Here is a 23,750-nt window from a genome sequence, read left to right on the forward strand (position 1 = left end):
GGCATTGCGGTCCAAAGCCGAGCGCAAGTTGAAGTTCTGCCCTGCGGGAGGAGGAAGGAGGATCCCACCGGGCAAACCAGAATTGAGCTTGCAAAGGAGGAAGTGGAGAAACCCGTATCGGACAGGTGGGCGAGAGAGAGAGAGCTGGTTTTCCCCCTGAATCCGACGCTTCCTGTGGGAGCCGCGACAGGTAACTCCGGGACGCCGGGATCGTCGAGGGGGAGGGAAGGAGGAAGAAGGCGAGGAGCACATTGAGGCGGAAGCCCGGGTTTTGGCTCTGTGGAAAGCTTGCCGTCCGTTTATAATAGGGATCCTCTGGGAGGCCTCTTAAGGGAGTTCGTGGAAGAGTTTGCGGAACAGTTTGTGTGTCCTGTTCTGCTGGAGGTTTCAAATGCACCCGGCTATGCATACCTCTCAGGAGCTTCCTACTGAGTTGGATTAGTGGGCGTTTGGCTGTCTTTCCCGACCGAGTAATCAAACAAGGAATAGGTTTAATTCTGGTCATCGTGGAGGTGATGGGGAAACCGCACCTGTTGAATGTTTGATTGCAAGGTGCTTATAAGACAAATCAAGTGCTACTGTGCTTAACAAATAAGGTTTTTTAAAAATGCATATAATATAAGAAGCAGAATAGGTGCGCCCTACCGAAATGACAATATAATCAGTATTACTTGTAATCTTTTCTAATGGTAGATTACTATAGTAGCCCGTTAAATGTTAAAATGGGTTTTGGGTTTTACGTTATCCGGGGATAATAGAAAAGAGTCTGATAATGCCTATAGAACAGTGAATGTGGCAATTTAATAAGTTTGTGGGTTATTGTTTGTGTAATATATCAGTGTTTGTTAACTGATCAATACATACTTAATTGTGCTTAAATCTGCAAAGAATCAAACTTTCAGTAAAAGTTGTAGAAAGTATGGGGTAATATGAAGAGGATGAATGCCTGCATGCTGTTCATAATGGTTTTAGTTCCTGTAATGATTACTTGTAGAAAAAGAATAGTTTTACTGAATTAAAGGAAAAGGGAAAGAGATGGTTTTGATTGACTTAAAAATTATCAGAAAAAATGTATTGTAAAGCATTGGGTATTTCTAGTTTGTAATTTAGGACACACTGGTGACAGTACTTTGATGATCAAATTTTCTTTTGTAGAAAAAATAAGCACTTAAGCGTAGAACTGGATGATTTGTAGCATAATTAGATACATATAACGTGGTGCCCTTTTTATAATTGCTGACTGTTAAAAAAATTAATGCATTTGTTTTTCTTTGATTTAAATAAACAAAGCAGCTGGCTGTGTTTAAGCCAGCAAAGCCCAGTTTTATAGCGATAGGCTTCTGTAATCTAAATTTGCAATCGTTTTTGTTTTATAAGCAGTAAAAACAAAATGTTTTACATAGTTAAATAATTTTTAAAATGGAAGGTTTGGCTCAATTAGGAAACATGAATATAAAAAAAGATACTGACTAAAACATCTGTAAGCATGTTAGAACTAAAAGTTGGAGGCATCTTAAATCTAAAGACTATTCTAAATTTTTGTGAACTTCTTTTTTTAGTATACCTTTTACCTGAAGATTTTAAGAAAGTGTGGAAGCCTGGAATAAGGAATCATTTGCCAATGTGTGAAGCAGGCCTAATGCATAACAAACTCTGTGATGCCTTAGAAGGTGAAGATGACATGATACATGGAGATTTGGGAAATGGATTTAAAAAACATAATGGTATTTATGAATCAGAAGGCTTCCACAAATATATAGTTAGGTCTAGAAGCGGTTCTGCAAGGAAGAGCTTGCCAAGTGATGGAGAAGAATACGATGCAGTATTTTTTCATTGCTCAAAATGTAACAGTTTCAATGATATGTCAGTCAAAAAAAATGGAAGGAATGGATTTGCTACCTGTAAACAACAAGCCAGTTCTGGTAAGTCTTTTAATAATGTTATTAAGTGATGAAAGTCTAAAAGTTTTACAGAATTAATATTGGTAAATGTTTTGATCCTAAATGTAGACATTAAATACGGAAGTTCCATTGATTAGATCACCTTGATTAAAAATGGTGACTGAAAGTTTAATTACAATTCTTCCAGATGTATATGTTCAAAGTAAAATAAATAATACGTAAGTCTCAGAAATAATTTTGACCAGGGGTTTATGTTCTTCAAATGAAAGTACCATTTTGGCTTATAGTGATGCTGTGATAGCTGGATTATAAATATTTGGGTATGCATCATTTTATATGTGCATGGGAGTACACAAAGCAGTCTTATTTTGGCTAAAAATACAATTAAATACTATTTCCATGAATTTGAAATATAATGAATTTGTATCTTTGAAAGAGATAACTTTAGAAGAATTTTCCCAAGGGAACATTTGGCTGGGACAGAGTGCTAAAAGCATAGAGAGGCTTAAAGGGGGGAGGGATAACAGCTCCTTTTTATAGACTTATGCAAATTTGAATATACAAGTATCTGCATAGAGGAGCAAAGTATTTGAATTTACAGTTGCAACTTATTTGATTGGATGTAGCCCAACATGTATCTACAGTAGTGAGGTCAGTGATGTAATTAGGATGTAATTAGAAATAATGGTGCTGGAATACAAAGACAATAGGAGTTTTGAAAAACAAAGAGGCAGTATTCTGTGAACTCAGTTCTTTCTGGGGAGTTATTTTCTTTTGATTTTGCAGAGCTTTACTTGCCTTTTTCAAGTTTATTAGTATTTCTTGGCCCTTTAAATGTTTTATGGCTGAGCTGACAGTTTAGTTTGCCTGAGAAGGTATATTTTAGATAAGAGGTTTTCAGTTTGATCTCCTCCAAGTTATCCTTCCTGGCAATGGGATCATAAGAGAGGAAGTAGTAATAAAAAAATGTGATAAAGCGATAAGGATTGGCATGTAAGTGGGCAGTTTCTTTTTACTGACTCAACCAGTTAGATGCAAGACTCCATTAAATATGGACAAATTCATAAATTCTAAGCACCCAGGAGTTAACTCCATCTATGTGTATCTATAAAGATAGATTTGAATGATACCAGGAATAGAGTTTAATAGGTCTGTCTGGACAGTTACAGTGTTAGTCAAAGAAATAATTTTGCCTGATCCATAATTTGGAAATTCAAATTTTCCTAGTACTGTACTCAGTATTTCCAGATTTTTGAAAAAAATATTGTATGCTTCTGCATGATAAATAGGATTTTGTATGAACAGTTGTCATGTAAATTTTACAGGCAGTAATTTTGAAATGCACTGATATTAAGCATTGCTTTTTAAATCATAATATTTATTTCAGGTTCAAAGGTAAAGAAACTGGATGTTATGCTATTTTTTAAATATTAAAATAAATCTATGAATATTGATCTCAAGCATTAAAATGCATGTCCTTTGGGTTTGAGCTTAGTTTTTACTACAATGATAATATTGCTGCCAGTAAATTTTATCAGTCATGATAAGCAAGTATTGTTACCCTTTAAAGGATCACTCAGGTTTTTTTCTGCCATCTGAAACAATTAAGCAGGATTATGTTTTCTTCCCAATTACTGATTGTTGCCCACTTTAATAAAAATACACAAACAGTTTGTTTTCTGTTGTAATTCAGAGCTCAATTCTGAGGCATCAAATGAAGAATTGAAACAACATCTCCAAGAAATTTTAGAGGTAAGGTACTACTACTACTACTGTGTTAGATTTTGTCACTATTTTCAATACACTGTGCGCGTGCGCGTGTACCAGGGGTGGGTTCCTGCCAGTTCTAACCTCTTCTATAGAAGAGTTTCCACAAATCTACAGTGCTGTGTAGAACCAGTTCCAGCTCTCTCTCCCTGCCCATCCGCACATCATCAAGATGAAGAGCGAGATGAAGAATTCTGGGAGTTGAGGTCCACAAATCTTAAAGCTGTCAAGTTTGAACACCCCTGGGGTTTTTTTCTAAAGGGTTAGGGATGCAAGGGTCTTGTAATTTGACAGCTTTAAGATTTGCACACTTCAATGTCAGAGTTCCTGAGCCAACATGACTGGAGGAGGAATTCTGGGAGTTGAAGTCCACAAGTCTTAAAGCTGTCAAGTTTGAACACCCCTGGGATTTTTTTCTAAAGGATTAGGGGTGCAAGGGTCTTGTAACCTGACAGCTTTAAGACTTGTGTGCTTCAAATGCCAGAGTTTCTGAGCCAACATTTTGGTTGCTAAGCAAGAGCGTTGTTAAGTGAGTTTTGCCACATTTTACAAGTTGGCCATGCCCACCCAGTCACATGGCTGGCAAGCCATTCCCACAAAGCAGGCCACACCTACAGAAGAGGTTCTAAAAATTTTTGAAACATACCCCTGGTGCACGCGCGCGCGCGCACACACACACACACACACACACACACACACCATTGTGTTTAGTTTTTGGAGTTTATTCTGGAAGCAAAAAAAATAGTTGTTTTATAAATTAATTTAATTTTATCTATTTTTACATTAAATATTTAAATTAATTTAAAATATTCAGATGCCTCTAATATGGTACTTTCCTTTCCTTAGACATGAACAATATCTTCCTCTTCTTCTAGAAGGAAAAAATAAAAACATAATACTGATGGCCTATGGAGTTTTGTAAGAAGTAGAAAATGAAAGTAATGGTTGCTATAAAGTTAAAAAGACAGACATTATTTTATAATATATGAATTTAAATAAAGCTATTGTGGGTATTATTTTTAAAATGTCATGAATTTAGAGACGTATGTAAAGAAATTGTATAGGCTGGTAATAATTCATATTTGATTTTACTGGCATGAGAGATTTATGGCGTTTTTTGCTTTCTAAAGTGAAGCTATTGTTATAATAGATAATAGAATACAGCAGTGGTAGTCAACCTGGTCCCTACCGCCCACTAGTGGGCGTTCCAGCTTTCATGGTGGGCGGTAGGGGTTTTGTCCAATGCTGAAGCACTTTCCTTTTTAAAAATTTAATTGACTTTTTTAAAAAAAATAATAGTATTATTTAAAAATTTTGATTAGGTTTTCATAAAATCACCATTACTGTGGAACTGGTGGGCGGTTAGAAAAATTTACTACTAGCAGAGATACAAAAGTGAGCGGTAGGTATAAAAAGGTTGACTACCCCGGCATACAGTATTATGTGATAAGTGACTTGAAGCATAAAGTTTGTTTCAAGCTGGCAATAGCTGCTGGTGGATCTTCCTTATAGAAAAACATTCCTTTAGTTTTCCTCTCACTTCCTCTGATAATTGAAACTTGTGCCAACTGCTTTATAAAAGGAGTTACAGCAAGTATCCCAGCTCATCTCTGGGGTTGTTCACAGTTTCAAGCTGAATTCAGGTTTGTTTTTTTCTTCATTTCAGCCTTTAATGACATGGAAGATCTGTATTCCAAATATTGGTCGCCTACAAAGAATATTTTTGCACAATGAAATGTAATAGATAAATCATTTTTGGATATGGTTTCAGACTAGATTTATAGATGCACCCAGGAACTGAACATTTTTGAGGACTACAGGAAACCACTTTGAGTTAATAGCACATATTGATTAGTTACTGTAGTTATGTGCTATTGTTTTTTGGGAATTTTTATGATTTTTTATTTTTATAGTTATATCTGTGATTATAAGGAGGTATTTTTTTATATTACTGAGAGCAGCAATGGCTACAGTAATGTAACTTTTAATTAATAATTAATAACATTGTTAATATTTAATGTAATTAATAAAAGTTAAATTCCACAACTAAAAATAATTTCCACTAATGTAAGGGACTCCATACTTTATACCTAGTTTTTTATTAACCAAACTTATTTTCTTTCTTTCTAGGAAGTAGAAATTTTAAGAGTGGAATTGGAAGCATCTCAAAGACAACTTGAAGGCAAAGAACAAGCTTTAAAAATTCTGCAGAGCATGGTAAATTGAACAAAACTTCAAAATGTTGTAACAACTATATTAGTATTTATAACTAATATGTAATGCTAACAGTACATTAGAGTTTATTTTCTTTATATGAAGATGAAACGGTAACATAATTTTTAATGTCAACACTATATAAACGTGTGTGTGTATGTATTTATGTATGTATAAAATCTACTCATACTGATATACCTTTCATTAAAGGAGTGGAGTCTCCCTAAGGCTTGCTTCATCTGTGTCTAATTTGAGGCCTAAAGTTTTAAAACTGTCCCCCGGACAGAAAAATGTCACCACTGGGAGGAGGGACAGTAGTTCTGAATGTCAACTTACAAACAAAGCCTTTTCTGTTGTACCTTAGAAAAATTGCTATGGACACCCCTAAGAGCCTGGTGTTTGGGGTTTTTTTTGGGGTCTTAGTCTTTTATCAAACCTAATCAAGTTCTTGCAAAAACTAGGATTTTGGCAGAATACAATTTGAAAAACCCTGCTGTAGAACAGGCTAGAAAACCTTTTGGGGACAGTGAAAACATCTGGAATTTTTGGAGCATATTTTTGCTGCTCTCATAAATGACTATCAAAGAGAGGGATGGAGAGTCACAAAGCACACATTTACCAGAAAACAAACCAGGGTTATCCCTAGTTTTTAGTATTTTTATACACTTACACTTTTACAATTTCTGGCATCCTGCCCTATCTGTTTGGTATTTTTTTCTTCTTATAATACTTTTTCTTTCAAAGCAAGAAGTGTATTCTTGTCTTCATATGGTCTGTAATATTGCACTTGCAATAACATGTTTTAATTTTTTTAATATATATTATTGTTTTGTGGTAGAGCAACAGCTTTTTGTTGATTATCTTAACTTATATGCACTGATTGCACATTTAAGACAATCTGATATTGAATATTTCCAATTTTTGTTTTATATATTTGTTAGGCTGTTTTGGACAAAGCTACCACTCATACTAAAGCAGTATTTATAAAATCAGAGCAACAAAAGCGAGCCTTAGAAAAGGTAAGAATGTATCTAATACTGTTCCTAAAAAGAAGAAAAAGTAGAAATGTGGTATTGTATGAGACAGTGGCCTTAAATTACAACCAATGCAGGTTAAGCATATTTAAGTCCATTTATTTTAGTGTGCTGGTATTGTTCTGTAGCCATTGATCTACACTGAATACTCTGATGTACTTTTCCTATTGTGTTTTATATACTTTGGTTAACCTATTACAAGCAGAGGATTTATCAATATATCTAACTTACCACAGTATGAACCCTGCTAACCTTGGTATAGCTTCGTTCTCATAGCTGGTTTGTTCTTAAAAACAGGCTGAAAACATTCTAAAGTGTTCTAGCATGAAAGTAGTGTCTTCCCTATTATCTCAACACATGACTTTCAATCCAGATATTCTAGGTCTGCATTCTAGGAGAAGTAGTCTTTAAAGGACACTACACAGCCAATCTGCTTTGTCCAAGTTATGGGAGGTATTTTCTTGGATTGCCCTCTCCTCTGAATATTGCTGGACTCTGAATATCCATGACATTTTTGGCTATAGTAGTGAGAAAGACTGGACATCTTATTTGAGCAGACTAATATTTCTGTTGGAGGCTTTGGACATTGGATTATAGATCTCATCAAAGAGGTCCAAGTGATAAATATTAGCATTAAAAGATTCTGCAGAACTGTCAAATGTAAAAAGGGAAATTATGTGTATCCAACTATATGAAAAAATCAGAACGTTGGGAGAAGTCCCTGGCAAGTTGACCAGCTGAAATCTAGCAAGCTCAGAAGGAACTGAGTTATGTGTTGGAACATAGATAACAAGTATTGAACTGATTTTGGTTGCAGGGGCCATGAATGCTCAGGTAATAGTTGAATATTGTTTGTCATCTAGAAGAGTCTGAATCAAGTAAGATTTTTTCCAGTAATTAATGTGCAGTCTAACATCAAAAGCAATGATTACTAGGTTTAAACTTTAAATATGTCTGAAGTCAATAATTCTTTGTTGTCAGGCTCATATTAAAAATGACAGTTGGAACACCAAAGCTACATTGCGACATATTTAAGACAGCAGTTGGCAGTTGGGTTTCCTAGTGGTAGATGAAACTGAGTAAGAAATTAAAGGAATGGCTATGAATGCAGCAACTGCCTTAAACAATATGTTGCATTACAATGTGAGGTCAGCAAGATTGGCCAGCTGGTTACTAAAGTGAATAAAAGTAGGTTGTGGGACTTGCCCTTTTTAATCTCAATGGGATTTCCTCCGAAGTCAAAGACAGAAAGAAAGCACATTATTGTGGCTATGAGGAAATGTAGATAATTATCTAAACTTGAAGATGCTTTTTTTTCCTCCAAGTAATGAACGTGGTGACACAATTTAAGTTCATACATCTGGGTTTTGGTTTGCTAGTCCATGTAGTTGTAATCCAGAGGATGCATTAGTTCTTTAATGGAAACAAAATATTTTTTTACTAAATATTTTTATCTTTTTTATTACCTTGTCATAATTAACTATGATTAAACATCCACATATGTTTGACACTGCTTTGCAACCAGCTGTGTACTTATCAAACAAGGTCAGTTGGTTTTGAGAGTGAAATCTTTTTTTTTCTGGCTTTGCTGTAGTTTATTTAAAACTGGAAGGAAACTACTGTTTTCTTTGCAGAATTCATCTCATCTTGTGGGTGATCTGTTTTCCTATTGACAGGAACTTTAACTTCTGGACACCCATTAGTTTTTTGTTGTGCCTGACTATGCTGTCTTCACTTCCCCATTCTAACCTCCACAGAAGTATGCCACAGAAAATGAGATTTGCAAAATATGTGCCATCATTTTACTATCACAGCTCACAAGGGGCTCTGAAATGGAAGACCAATTTTGTGGTTGGAAGCTTCTTTCATAGCAACTGCTCTGAACTTTTTGCATAGATCCAGACAAATACATACAACTTGAATTACACAGGAAAACAGAGGAATGTTATTTATTTATTTATTTATTTATTTATTTATTTACTTATTTATTTACTTACTTATTTACTTATTTGTTTACTTATTTACTTATTTATTTATTTTTGTTCTTTTTTATAGAGTATTGGGTATGGGAGAATTTTTGTTACTGCAGAATTGGTATTTGGCACCAATTTAATTATACTTTAGTGAGCTGAAGAAAATATAGCAAATAAGGTTGTATTGGCCTCTGCAAATTCACAGCATTTTCCAGTTTGGCAGATGTAAATATTACGGATTTAGATGAGAGGAAGTGTCTGAATTCAGTCATTTCAAACTTATTGTATTGAATAAGGTAATGTTATTAAGGGATTGTCAAAAATATTTAAATATTTTAAACAGCAATTGAGATTGCCTTAAGAATCATAATGGGAGAAAGTGAGCACATAATTGAACAATGTAGAAATTCTTTTGCAGTTTGTTTGTTCTGCCAGGCAATTGGACGTAGTAGAAACATTATATATATCTTCCATTGTGCATTAATATTCTTTTCTTGTGGAGCAAAAACAATATCATATCCTAAATAATACATATCTTAGATAACTGAATCCAGTTTCACTAACAATGTAATGAATACAATTCTTTTATGTTTATAGGAAATAAATGTTCTGCAGTGGGAAATCAAAATTAATCAAGAGAAATTAAAAAATATAGATGAGACCTGGACAGAGAAATATGAAAGGTAAATTAAAGTATATTCCTTTAATCAGCCAGGCAGAAAGCATATTAAACATGTGATTGAAATGTGTTATTTTCCATGTCAACAGAATTTATTGTGAAAATGCTGCATTTAAAGAAACGGTTAAAATGAAAACTGAGGAAATTAAACTACTGAAGTCTGAAAATCAACGTAAGTAAGCTCTGCTATCTAATATTAGAATTAGATAGAATTACTATCCAGGGGATCCCAGTCTTTTTGAGGCAGTAAATAAATTTGAAATTCTCGTTTTGGACACTTCCACAAAAGAAGTGTCATGGTGACAAGACCAGCAAACCCCCCCACCCCCCCATAAACACATGGTTTATCAGAAGGCAAATAGATAGTTTTGTTCCCAGGACACACCATCTAGTTTCACAAAATGCTTTATATTGACTTAGATTATCAGATTTTTTTTGGCACATACTTTCAATAAAGTACTGAGTTGCAGATCTATATCCTTTTATTGACTAAGACTTATCTTAGGGATCGATACCAGCAGCATTCTTGGAATGTAGAGGTTATGAATAGTGCTTTGTATGTTTTATTTATTTACATCCTGCCTTTATTATTTCATAAAAATTCAGGGCAGTGAATATTTTAATACACTTTTATCTTCCCATTTTTTCCACAACATGCACCCTATGGATTGAGTTGGGCTGAGAGAAAGTGACTGGCCTAAAGTTACCATCTCAGCTTTTTGCCTAAAACTCACATTTTCTTGGTTTCTACTCTGGCACCTTAACCACTAAACCAAACTGGCTAAGAAAAGAAACTTGAACTTCTCCAATCATTAGTCTTAGGATATACCTTTATGCCAAGTATTTATTCCTAGTGTTTATTCCTAGTGTTTATCCCTAGTGCCGCATAATGGAGGAAGCTCCCGTTGCTTGTCCCAGCTTCTGCCAACCTAGCAGTTCGAAAGCATGTACAAATTCAAGTAGAAAAATAGGAACCACCTTGGTGGGAATATAACATTGTTCCGTGTGCCTTCAACTTTTAGTCATGCTGGCCACATGACAATGGAGATGTCTTTGGACAGTGCTGGCTCTTCGGCTTTGAAAAGGAGATGAACACCATCCCCTAGAGTCAGGAATGACTAGCACATATGTGCGAGGGGAACCTTTACCATTTTATACTTTTATGTAGTATTGGCTTTCATAGTGTGCATTGATAATACCTTTTATGGAAAAAGGCTTAATAGAACAATCTCTATATTCTTTCTGTAATGCGCAGTGTTTTCATCCATGTTTAGAAAATAAGAATATTTTCAAGTCAGAAAATTCAGCCTCTAAAGAAATTAAAGTTCTAATTTTTGGATTTTTTTAGATAAGCCATGTAAGCTGCAAATAATTTTTTAAAAACTTTTTCAGTTTTAGAGCAACAGCATTTGGAGATGATGGCAATGCTTGATGTAAAACAGCAGAAGTTTGTCCAGGATAATATATCTCTTAGCAAGAGTGGTGTTACTGAGGTTACAAGTCTGGAAGTATGTATTTTAAAATAATCTTTATTTCTTTTGGCAAGATCTTATGGCTCATTCTAATGGTTCATATTAAGAGCAAGAAATACCCATATTTATTTTGATAGCAATAGCAATAGCAATAGCAATAGCAGTAGACTTATATACCGCTTCATAGGCCTTTCAGGCCTCTCTAAGCGGTTTACAGAGAGTCAGCATATTGCCCCCAACAATCTGGGTCCTCATTTTACCCACCTCGGAAGGATGGAAGGCTGAGTCAACCCTGAGCTGGTGAGATTTGAACCGCTGAACTGCTGATCTAGCAGTAGCCTGCAGTGCTGCATTTAACCACTGCGCCACCTTGGCTCTTGACATTAGATTTCGGTGCATATAATGAATGGAGAACCACAGCAACTGTGGTTCTCTTTTCATCCATTAAGAAGAAGTGGGCTTACTGTATATACTACGTGTATTGGCATCTTCTTATCTTCTCCCATGTGGCTGGTAGCAGGAAGATGAAGCTTTGAATAAATGAGATAATATTGTAGCAGAATGTCCCAAGAATTGTCATCCAGATAATTAGCCAACTATTGTTGGCTGTTCAAAAACAGAAACCACAATTCTTCTTTTGAATTGTAAGACGAGTTGATTGGGGGGAAAAGTGGAACTGAACAATGTTACACTATATTTCACTAAGATGTTGCTTGGTATGATCTGGAGTAACCAATCTGAAGGTCTCTTCCGCAACAGAAAATCTTGCCAAGCATGAAAGAGCTCTTATGGATACAGCCCAATCTGATCATAAGCTGTCAGCCCATTAAATAAAACTTAATATTCTATTTTAGAAAGAAAGCTAAGGAGGAAAGCCAGGGATGCAGAACTAGAGTATTTTTAAGCAACCATGCTGATTAATTCATGCAAAGTCATGATGGAAAATTTGTATATCCTACTAAACTTCAAATATGCAAACCAGCTGGTGTGTGTATTTGTCAATTTGATCTGGATTTTAAAATAATTCCTGGCATTCATTTACATTGGAAGTTGGCAGTTCTTGGAGCCTGTGCTTGCAATGGCCCTGAAGGAGAACCCTGTGCCTGTGCCAAAATGTCGGCAGCAACTCGAAAGCAACTTCTTCAGCTCAAGCAAGAGGTATGAGAGCTTAGGTTAGAAGCATTCTTTTCATGTGGAAAAAATGTCAAATGTTCCTGTTGTAAAAATGTAATTGTTAAGCTGCTAATATATCAATATGTTTTTATTTTATTTTTAAACTACCTGGCGTACTTGAAGCTTTAAGTGGAATAGTTATATCAATAACGGCAGGTTTATATATTTAAAAATATTTTCCAAATGTTATGTTTTACATGGATGACCCATGAAAATGTAACACATTGAGATTGACGGAAGGCAATTAACAGATTTCCATTAATTTTACCAATACGTCTTCTCCTTTTGTGCATCCACTTTTTAGCCGTCTTTCAAGCTAAAGGATGCTTCCTGTTCAAACGTCTCTGTTTTTCCAGTCACCCAACAGAATTAGTGTCAGTTAATACAGCCACAAATTATGCTAAGACATTTTCATCCACTCAGTCTCTTTGCCAGAAGAAGCCAGTTCAACTAGTTTTGTAGGAAATGTATCTACCCTCTCAGCAATGAACTCTTTGCTTAACTTTAATCCTTTTCAGAAGGTGGGCTGAGTAATTTTACTGTCTGTGGGAAGTATAAAAACATTACAGAGATGTACCACAGATATAGCAAAATCCTTATTCCCCTAATAATGATATTTGCTTTTCTACCCCTTTATTCCACCATGTTAAATGTTTTAGCTTTACATGATCTGGTCAAATAAATAAATAAATAAATAATAAATATCCACTCCAACTTTACTAATAAAATTAATTAGGAGTCAACAGAGAATAGAACTGAAGGTGTAAGTGCATATGGACATTAGTTAGATTTAATAAAGAAGTAAGTGTTGAGTAGCCAAGCAAATTTTTCTGTTTTTGTCAAAGTTTTTTTTCTAAATACATTGCCTAGGAAATGGCTCTTATTGAAGAATTAGTAACTAATATTCATATTTGTTGAAACTATACTATTCAAATTACAATATAAACATGATTTGTTAAAATGACCTTGTCTCCTCTGTACTATCAGTAGCTTTTTTAAAGTGTCATTTGGGGGGGCAGATTATATTCAAATTCTATGTGGATTTCTGCTTAAACTGGGGAAGCAATAATCTTACTGTTTTCCAATAACCATCGATATGTGGATTTTATTCATATTTTAAAAGTGCAGTCTAAAATGTATCTTAATTGAAAAATATAACAGTTTGAACTTCTGAAGAAGAGTAAAGAAGAAGCTTATATAATGGCAGATGCCTTCAGAATAGCTTTTGAACAGCAGCTGATGTGGAGGAAGGACCAGGCTTTGAGGCTTGCCCAAATGAGTAAGATCTGCAGAAAAGAAACTAAAACAGTAAAGTGGAAAAGCAGCAAAGAAGATGGTAATTCTTTCTATTATATACATATATATTTCAGAGATACTGAAAATAATCCTTATTGCTATATTGCTTAGCATTTAAACTTTTGTTTGAAATAATTCAGTATCCAAATGATTCATACATATAACATTCACCTTTTTAATTTCAATTTTCTTTAGGACAAAGACCTTACCGAGGCTATCTATGTGTATTAGCGTTCACCTTACTGAACATAGCAATAAGGAGACATAGTCCTACCTAGAATATAGAGCTGATTGACATATGTAGTAGTTTATTGATTGATTGGTTTTGTGACCTTATCAATAGAATAAAAGAAATAAAATATATCATCTAATTTCTGGAATAAGATAGGAAGAAATAGTGTGATAAAATACATATATGTTAATACAAGGAGTCAGTAATCAGATAAATGAATGTCACTTGCAGAGTACTTCAATTTGTTCAATGCATTGGGTTCTTAGGACCACTGCCTTAATTATAAACTTAATACTTCTGCGCACAATACAGTGGATATAAAAAGTCTACCCACCTATTTAAATGGCATGCTTCTTTTTTATTTTTCTCTCTTAAAAGATTTTAGTTTGTTTTTTAATTGAATTATACAGCCTATAGGTTATTATAAAGATGGAAAACATTCTGAAGAATTATGAAAAATCTGATATGTTTATCTCAAAAACTGACATTTTAACAGGGTGTACAGCCTTTTTATATCCACTGGACGTACATTTAAGTCCAGGAGGAAATAGGACAATCTGTAATTTTGATACCAGTGGACTGTTCTTTCTAATAGGAATGATAAGTATTTAAGCCTAATGAGGGCATACACTGTATTTTTCAGAGTATAAGACGCACCTTCCCCCCCCAAAAAAGAGGGTGAAAATCTGGATGTGTCTTATACACTGAATACAGCATTTTTGGCCTCCAAAAACCCTCTCCGCGTATCCTGGACGTGTAGAGGGTTTGGGAGGCAAAGTGCTCCTGGGGGCTGAGGAGGGCAAAAGTGAGTAAAAAATGTGCCCGTTTTTCACAAAAATGGGACTGTCTTTTTGCAAAAAAAGCATGCAGAGGGTTGGGATTCTTGTAGGGTGCTCCTGGGGGCTGGGGAGAGCAAAAATGTGTGAAAATGGGCCCATTTTTGCCCTTCCAAGCCCCCAGAAGCACTCTGCAGGCCTTCCAAACTCTTTGAATGCGTTTTTTGCTGCAAATGGCCCATTTTTGCGAAAAACAAGATGTTTTTTGCTCATTTAGCCCTCCCCAGCTCTCAGGAGCACTCTACAGGCCTCCCAAACCCTCTGCATGCCCCGTTTTTGCGAAAAACAGGCCTGTTTTCTAAAAAAAAATGGCCCCTTTTTTGTCTCCCAAACCCCCCACGTGTGCAGTTTTTGCCCTCCCTGGCCCCCAAGAGCACTTTGTAGGCCTCCCAAAGTCTCTGCATGCAGAGGGTTTGGGATGCATGCAGAGTTCTCCTTGGGACTGGGGAGGGCAAACACTTAAAAAAAAATTACCTCTTCAAAATCTTGGTGTGTCTTATACTCCAGTGCGTCTTATAATCTGAAAAATACGATAATTGACATTTGAACAAAATATGAGAAATATTTTATGTGGTAGGTTACTGTACATTCAGGTTTTCTCATAATATGGAAAAAGGTAAAAGTGCTCGTATTTGACCAAGGAATCCAACAATTCAAATCTTGCTAGAGCCCTTGCATAGGCCCTTCTTAAAATTTGTGACAGACTGAGCGATAGGTATTTTTCAGGTTGAAATATAGTTTTTTTCCCCTTAGGCAACCAATTTAGGGATCTATTTCAAGCCAATAATTCCATCCCAGCTTTAACACTAACATCTAGGACTCTGTTTAAAAATTTTCCTTGCCTGGGAGGCCATTGAGAGTTGGCCTCCCAGGCAAGGAGTAAAAAAGCCATGTTGTGAAATAATTTTGGAAAGCTGACTGAGTCAGAAGTTGAGCTGGATCACACTTATCTGCTTGGTTAAAGCATATTTTGGAAAGTTTGTCAGAGTCCACTGGATGGGTTCTCTGCAGATGTGTATTTTTTTAATTATTCAATGGCTGTATAATGAATGGATTCCTGTTCCACTCTGACCATAGAAGTAGATATGTTCTTGATTCACATATACATGTTATCTGATTATTTAATGACTAATTTGATGTAGAAGTATATCAAATAGAATAGCATAGGTATAACTTACCAAAAAGGATAATGAATTAATTAATTCATGGCCAAACTGTAGATTAACTATCAGGGTGTGTCTCAGAATTATGAATGCCAGTTGTTCTCCAGCATTAGTCTAGCAGCCTTTTTTACCTTGGATAAATACAACTTTTTGCCTAGTTCTGCTTAAGCACTGCAATAGATATGACGTCCTCTGATGATTAAAAAATTAAATGGCATCCTACTCCAGTGACTCATAATTTCCTATTACACAGCTAATAGGATTGGGAATATGTTTAAGAATATACCGTATTTTTCGGAGTATAAGACGTACCAAGATTTTGAAGATTAAAAAAAAAAGTTTCTGCACTTTGCAGACCTCCAAAAAGGGCTCCTTTTTTGCAAAAATGGGCCCGGGTTTTTTTTTCAAAAAAAGGGCATGAATAGTATTTAGGAGGCTTGTAGAGTGCTCAGGGCGGGGGGGCGCAAAAACGAGCAAAAAATGAGCCGTTTTTTGCTCATTTCTGCCCTCCGCAGCTGCCAGGAGCACTCTGAAAGCCGCCTAAAAGCTATCCACGGTCATTTTGGTGAAGGGGGCGGGGTTTCGGGAGGCAAAAAAAATCTGTTTTGGGTGTATAAGATGCACTCAGATTTTCAGCCTCTTTTTTGATGGAAAAGAGTTTTATACTCTGAAAAATACAGTAGTATCTAGAGTTGGAGATATGTACATAATTTACAAAAGCTTCATCTAAGACAGGGATTCTTAACTTGGTGATACAGTTCAAGTCTGCAAATATGGATGAGGAAAAAAAAGTACACTTTTATTTTCACTAGTTTTTAATTGCGGCATAGTCAAGAAAGGGTCCATAGATTTCACGAGGCTTTCAAAAGGTTCATGGCACAAAAAGATTAAGATATAAATGATTGTTAAGAAGGTCTTGATTTTATCAAGATAAGTTCTTCCTTGTTCAATGCACATACAAACGTATTGTATTTCAATTGCTTTTAGTCACCTAGAGTCCCATTGGTCAGATGGGCAACCATATAAATATATAGTTTTCAATATCTAGATTTTTTCCCAGTGATACCATATCTACCCCCATATTTTTTCTTTCTTTCCTTGTTTCAAGAAAAAAGAAAAAGCTTGAGAGAAAAGCTGATGGGCATGCTTGCTTCTGGCCCTGAGAGTAAGAAAGTAGAAGAACTGGATAATCCACTGGAGATCATTAGGACACTAACAGACCTGGTTGGTATCTCTTACATGGTTTCAGTGTCTATATTAATAATATTATGTGACTCGGAAGATAGACAGTCAGTTTAACAGCAATATTTATTTTTCTTTTCTTTTTTGTTATAGCTGAACGATAAGGAAGAGATGTTGGCTCATCAAAGGAAGGTTAGTTATATGCTTGCTCGGACACTGGAAGATAAAGAAAATGCTTTGCAGCAAAGGAATGAAAGTACATTTTCAGAGGAAAAGGTTACTTTTAAGAACAGTCAGTACAAACAAGAGTTAAAACCCCAAGAATGGATTTTTCCTGAATGTTCGTGTTGTCAGGATGACTTTTCTTCGGCTCCCAATACAAACCCCAGCAGAAAGCCAACTTCCCGTTCCACAGGATCTAAAGAAAATAAACATCACAACCTCAAAGAGACAGTAAATATGAAATAATATATAGCTTTTTAAGAAAATGTAGATCTGTCTAAAAAACCAACAACTTCCTTAACATTTCATTTCATAATTTAGGACTCTTAAAACTCCGTCTGTGTTCCATAGAATATAAGGAACTTTTAAAGGACTCCTTTATAATTTTTATATCAGGGATACAAATAAACATAAATGCAAAAGCTGCTTATTGATGGAAAGCAGAAGGAAGAGCTGCAAATATGCAAGGGTTTAGGTATTTGTGGAATACCTGCAGTGAACTATAATTCAACCTTAATTCAGGAAATTTTACCATTTAAGTAATAAGTAAATATATAATTTATTGTTGATGGATTGTATTCAGCAGTCTCCATCTGTGAACAGAAGGCCTTATTACATTCTTTTAAAGGCTTCCTCCAGTTTATCATTTCACAGATTGCTTTGCTAGCAGGACCTACTAATCGCCCTTCTGCATAATTCTATCACTCTCCTGCTGCTGTTTTCTGAAAATATTCTCCATTTTAAATTCCATTTTCTTCTCTTTTCTAAGTTGGCCTTTTAATTTAGTTCGTTGTCAGGATTGTTTCAGTAAGATAGAAAACATTTTTCATTTGTGTGTTCAGTGTTTTGCATGCTGTTTACTTTTCAGCAGAAGACATTTTATCTTTTTTAAGATCTTTTTTTAAAAAAATAGCTTCTTTTATTATGCTCTTCCTCACTGGTGGAGCACTAGAAAGAGGTTTTGCCTAAATCAAAGCTTATTCATTCCCTGTTAAATTGTCTCTCCTTGCTTGTTTGTAGCATGAAAATGGTACCTTTTACTTTCCAGATGCAGTTAGGCTTCAAGTCATGTCAACTTCAGACACCACAGACTATATTTGTATGTGATGGAAATTAAGGGTTTCAGTTTCTCACTATATATTTTATAGCTCGGGTTCATTTTTAAGTTTGAGGGAACATTTTAGGATTTGCATTAAAATCCAATCATGTACTAATTTATCTGCAGCATTGAATGGTTGCTGAAATGTTTTTCCCTTGGATAAATGTCTGGCTTATTGATTTCCATTTCTTCTGGACCACATTTTCATAGGGTACAGATAGTAAAAATTGATATCATGTATCATTTTCTGTTCATGTAGATTGATCAAAAAGAGAACATAATGGGATTCAATCAAATCTTCATTAAAAAAATCAATTGCCTTATGCATGTATATATTTGAAAGAATGATTTCATAATCAAACAAAACCTGTTCTCTTAGGAAATGGGAGGTCTCTTTTATACATTGATCTACATTGGTAGAAAATATTAACCTGTAGGTATATTGGATTAGAACTACATATGTATATAAAAACACTGCATGTGACCATTTCACCAGATCTCCTTATCAGAAAGTTGAAGAATAATCGTAACTACCTTATACAGTACATGTGTGCACAATATAAATTAGTGTTGGGTTCACACTGATTCTTAAGTGCATTCAGGCAAATACTGCATGTACTGGTATAAGTGATTAGGTAATATGATGTAAAGTTTCTTTTGCTGAGAACATCAAATTTATGGAAAAACAGTTCTATATTTTTAGTGACTAGGTTCACATATCGTATTAAGCCATAGTTTTATAGTTTTTTTATAGTTTTATAGTTTTATTGCAAATTTATATGCCGCCCTTTTCCCTGAAGGGACTCAGGGCGGCTTACAGCAATAAAGGGAAGGGGGTGCAAGACAAAACTTAAAAAGAAAAAAAATCGTGATTAAAGGAAATTGGTCATAAAAACACAACATTCACTCAACATTCGGGCGGGGTGAGAGTAATCCTATCCCCAGGCCTGACGGGATAGCCAGTTCTTGAGGGCTGTGCGGAAGGCCTGGACTGTGGTGAGGGTACGGATCTCCACGGGGAGGTTGTTCCATAATGTCGGAGCTGCAACTGAGAAGGCTCTCCTCCGCGTAGTCGCCAGTCGGCACTGACTGGCGGATGGAATTCGGAGGAGGCCTACTCTGTGCGATCTGATGGGACGCAGGGAGGTAATTGGCAGGAGGCGGTCTCTCAAATAGTCAGATCCACTACCATGGAGCGCTTTATAGGTGGTAAGTAAGACCTTGAAGTGCACCCGACGATCAACAGGTAGCCAGCGCAGCTCACGGAGGATTGGTGTTATATGGGCGAACCGTGGTGCGCCCATGATCACTCGCGCGGCCGCGTTCTGGACTAGCTGAAGTCGCCGGATGCTCTTCAAGGGCAGCCCCATGTAGAGCACATTGCAGTATTCCAGCCTAGAGATCACAAGGGCTCGAGTGACTGTTGTGAGAGCCTCCCGGTTCAGGTAGGGCCGCAACTGGCGCACCAGGCGAACCTGGGCAAATGCCCCCCTGGTCACAGCCGACAGATGGTGGTCAAAACTCAGCTGTGGATCCAGGAGGACTCCCAAGTTGCGGACCCTATCTGAGGGGAATAGATTTTGCCCCCCCAGCCTGATTGATGGAACGTTAACCAAATTTTTGGGAGGAAAACACAACAGCCACTCGGTCTTTTCCGGGTTGAGTACCAGTTTGTTAGCTCTCATCCAGTCTTTAACAGCCTCAAGGCCCCGGTTCATCACGTCCACCGCTTCATTGAGTTGGCACGGGGCGGACAGATACAACTGCGTATCGTCCGCATATTGATGGTACTTAATCCCGTGCCTCCGAATGATCTCGCCCAGCGGTTTCATGTATATGTTAAATAGCAGGGGGGACAGAACCGAACCCTGCGGCACCCCATAGGTTAGGGGCCTCGGGGACGATCTCTCCCTCCCCACCAACACCGACTGCGACCTGTCCGAGAGGTAGGAGGAGAACCACTGTAAAACAGTGCCGCCCACCCCCACCTCCCGCAGTCGTCGCAGAAGGATACCATGGTCGATGGTATCGAAAGCCGCTGAGAGGTCAAGGAGAACCAGGATGGATGCATAGCCTCCATCTCTGGCTCTCCAGAGATCATCGGTCAATGCGACCAAAGCGGTTTCAGTGCTGTAACCGGGCCTGAAGCCAGACTGGAAGGGGTCAAGATAGTTAGCTTCCTCCAAGGTACGCTGAAGCTGTAAGGCCACCACCTTCTCAACAACCTTCCCCAGAAAGGGGAGGTTGGAGACTGGACGATAGTTGTTAAGAACTGCTGGATCCAAGGACGGTTTCTTCAGGAGGGGCCTCACCACCGCCGCCTTAAGTGCGGTGGGGAGGTGTCCCTCCCGAAGAGAGGCGGTGACAACCGCCTGGATCCAGCCTCGTGTCACCTCTCTGCTGTTGGCAGTCAGCCAAGAGGGACACGGGTCCAGTATACAGGTGGAGGAACTTACAGCTCGCATAGCCTTGTCCACATCCCCAGAGGCAACATCCTGAAACTCAACCCAGAGATGGTCTACCAAGTTATTCCCCTGTGTCCCGGCTGGATCTGCAGGGGTGGAGTCCAGTTCCGATCGAAACCGAGCAATTTTGTCCGCCAAGAACTGACTATATTCCTCAGCCCTTCCCTGTATGGGGTTCCCCGTCTCCCTCCTATTTAGTGGTTCACCTTTAGATATATTTTAGTCCACTGTTTACAAGCCATAATCAAGGTTCACATAACATATTAAGCTACTGCCAATTCACCTCAAATAAATATGTAAACCCAGCCTGTTTTTTGATCATCACTGACTTTTTATTTGAAAGACTTGCCTTTAAATAATTATGTTACATGTGTATGTTGTCACAATAATTTGATTGTATCTTTATTGTAATGCTTTTTAAATATTTTCTATAATTTGAACAACTATAAATATATAAATATAACATTATATAATCCCCCGCCCAATCTGTAAGATAAGCTATTAGAATGTTTTTGGAACAGTGGCCATATCTGAAAATTTTGGATTGTGTTATGGGAATTCTTATAAATTGTCAGTCAAGGGGCTTGACCATTTACGAAATATTTTCCTTGGCAAGCATGACCAAAAATAAATTCTGAGGGACTATTTCCTGCAGATCTTTTATGATACTTCCTGTAGCCCTAGAGGTATTCGTAATTAACATTTTAACTTTCAGTGAAAAAAATCCTGAAAATGTAGTACCTTTAGTGTAGCACAATATACCTCAGCTTTCAATCCAATGGTAATTGAAGGGACCTCTGAATTGTAAAATTCCTTTTAGATATAACATTCAGATCAAACCCAGCATTGGAAGAGTAATGATCAGACTTCACTAAAACTAGTGTTTCTAGACTAATAACTTTTTGGGCCTCTCTCTGTTAATTGCATCACATCTGAGAACAAATGTTTATTTGTAGCTTTTCTCTTGAAAAATCAGTAAATTCCCAGCTAAAGACTATTTCTTGGACAAATGGTTCATTCGTAACTGAAGAAAATGTAAATATATGCCTACAGTTGTGAGTTCACACATTATTTTAACAACATTAACTTTTGAAGTTTGAACTTCAAATACATTTGTTACCTGTAAGTGAACATTATGATTAGTGATTAGTGAACCTCTGAAATACTGACCACATTATTGTAAATATTTTTATCAGAATCATAGACATTTCAGCTTGATGTGTGTAATTAATATGACTCTGATTTAGATCTCTGAAAGGTGCTCTGGAGAATTCAGGAGTGCAACATAGCACCTACATGCAACATCTTAAAGTAGTTGTATCTTTTCCCAAAATGATACTTTCTCAATCTTTTTACCCTGAGGGAGAAAAATCCACTTTAACAACTATACAGCATAAGGAAAGTGACTTCAGCCTTTCTCGTAGTTTTGATAAGATAGCAATAGCAGTTAGACTTATATACTGCTTCATAGCACTTTCAGCCCTCTCTAAGCGGTTTACAGAGTCAGCATATTGCCCCCAACAACAATCCGGGTCCTCATTTTACCCACCTCAGAAGGATGGAAGGCTGAGTCAACCCTGAGCCGGTGAGATTTGAACAGCAGTCAGCTGAAGTAGCCTGCAGTGCTGCATTTAACCACTGTGCCACCTTGGCTCTTACTATGAAAGTGAAGTCATCAGTTCATAATAGAAAAGATGTTGACAGGACATCTTTATGCTGTGGTTAAGCACAAAACAGAAAAAAATACAATAAAAGTAAATCGCTATAAATCTGGCTGTGCTCACACAACACCCTTACCTGTGGATGTCAAGCTTCATATACTATGAAAACCAAAAATAGCTACAAAGCCTGAGTTTGTCCAATATTTAAGACTCTAATCTGGGGGAGCTTGACAAGCAGCATCCTTGGCAACGGACAAAAGTGCTTTACCACTGACAATCATCTTTGAGACTCTCCAATGTTGTGTAGTCCCACCCACTTGTCCTTAATGTCCAAACCTAGTCAGCTAGGGACTCATGTAGGTGAGTTATTTGGGGTGTTTTTTGCAAAAACATACATGTGGCCCAGTAGTGGGATTCAATTTTTTTTACTACGTTTTGTGGGCGTGGCTTAGTGGGTGTGGCTGGGGAAGGATACTGTAAAATCTCCATTCCCTTCCCACTCCAGGGAAGGTTACTGCAAAATCCCCATTTCCTCCCCATCAGCTGGGACTCGAGAGGCAGAGAATAGATGGGGGGCAGTCAGAGGTGGCATTTACCGGTTCTCCAAACTACTCAAAATTTCCGCTACCAGTTCTCCAGAACTGGTCAGAACCTGCTGAATATCACCTCTGGTGTGGACTACATATTATGACACAACTTTATGTATTAAGTAGCTCAGAAATTAGTACAATACCTTGAACAAATGTATTTTTCTATTTGCTTCATGCTCCAAGGTTCTGGACACTTTACAGTTTATGTGTGTATATGGAGATTTTCAGTCTCCATATGGTTGTCCCAAAGGAAGTCTGAAGAAGCTTCTTGGATGAGAAGCGAAACGTCTCCAAGGAAAAACAGCCCAGTTGCTTTTTGAAAAAGCATCTTTGAGATTTCCAGTCTATAGGCATTCCTTACTTTTCTCAACAAAACTGCTTAGGGACCTTGGATGCACTAACCACATTTTAGGTTAGGGAACATGCTCTTCTCCTGCCAAGTCGCGACGTAGCCCATTTATTATTACAAATTGTAATTGCGCGGAACACCGAAGCTCGCAAATCAGCTCCAGAATTCCTTCTACCTGCAGTCTAAATCGCGGTTGCCCCAAAAGTTCGGGGAGCAAGGAAGACAAATCACACCCGCTCGTCCTTCATCTGTACCACCGCCACCAGCGTCCGAAACGCAACTCCTCACGGGAGCCCCGCCTCCCGCAATTAACACCCGACACTCTGCCGAACAACACACCCAGGGGGTGGCTGCAGCATGAAGAATCTCGCATAGCAACTGCGCAGCCGCAGATGAGTCCATCCCGGAGATTGGTAGCAGACGTCTCCTTCAAGTGGGTGGT

The 23,750-nt window shown here is 37.2% G+C and overlaps 1 protein-coding gene and 1 long non-coding RNA gene across 2 annotated transcripts; one reads left to right on the forward strand and one right to left on the reverse strand.

Annotated features, from left to right (window-relative positions):
• Positions 1 to 18,974, forward strand: CCDC125 (coiled-coil domain containing 125). Its single transcript, XM_014063397.2, has 12 exons — positions 1 to 190; positions 1,560 to 1,922; positions 3,595 to 3,653; positions 5,799 to 5,885; positions 6,824 to 6,901; positions 9,487 to 9,572; positions 9,658 to 9,740; positions 10,961 to 11,076; positions 12,091 to 12,198; positions 13,375 to 13,549; positions 16,849 to 16,964; positions 17,076 to 18,974. Exons 2-12 carry the CDS (start codon positions 1,622 to 1,624, stop codon positions 17,388 to 17,390), a joined length of 1,524 nt encoding a protein of 507 aa, XP_013918872.2. The 5' UTR covers positions 1 to 190; positions 1,560 to 1,621; the 3' UTR covers positions 17,391 to 18,974.
• On the reverse strand, positions 17,035 to 23,617 carry LOC148045334 (uncharacterized). The gene is made up of 2 exons (XR_015696670.1): positions 23,103 to 23,617; positions 17,035 to 17,340 (listed from the first exon to the last, which is right to left on the reverse strand). It is a non-coding gene; the product is annotated as an uncharacterized LOC148045334 (long non-coding RNA).
• Between the last annotated feature and the right edge of the window lie 133 nt (positions 23,618 to 23,750).

Source organism: Thamnophis sirtalis, unplaced genomic scaffold, assembly GCF_051295495.1.
Source record: "Thamnophis sirtalis isolate CommonGarterSnake01/CBP01778 unplaced genomic scaffold, rThaSir2_p1.2 scaffold_5, whole genome shotgun sequence".
NCBI classification, from domain to species: domain Eukaryota; kingdom Metazoa; phylum Chordata; class Lepidosauria; order Squamata; family Natricidae; genus Thamnophis; species Thamnophis sirtalis.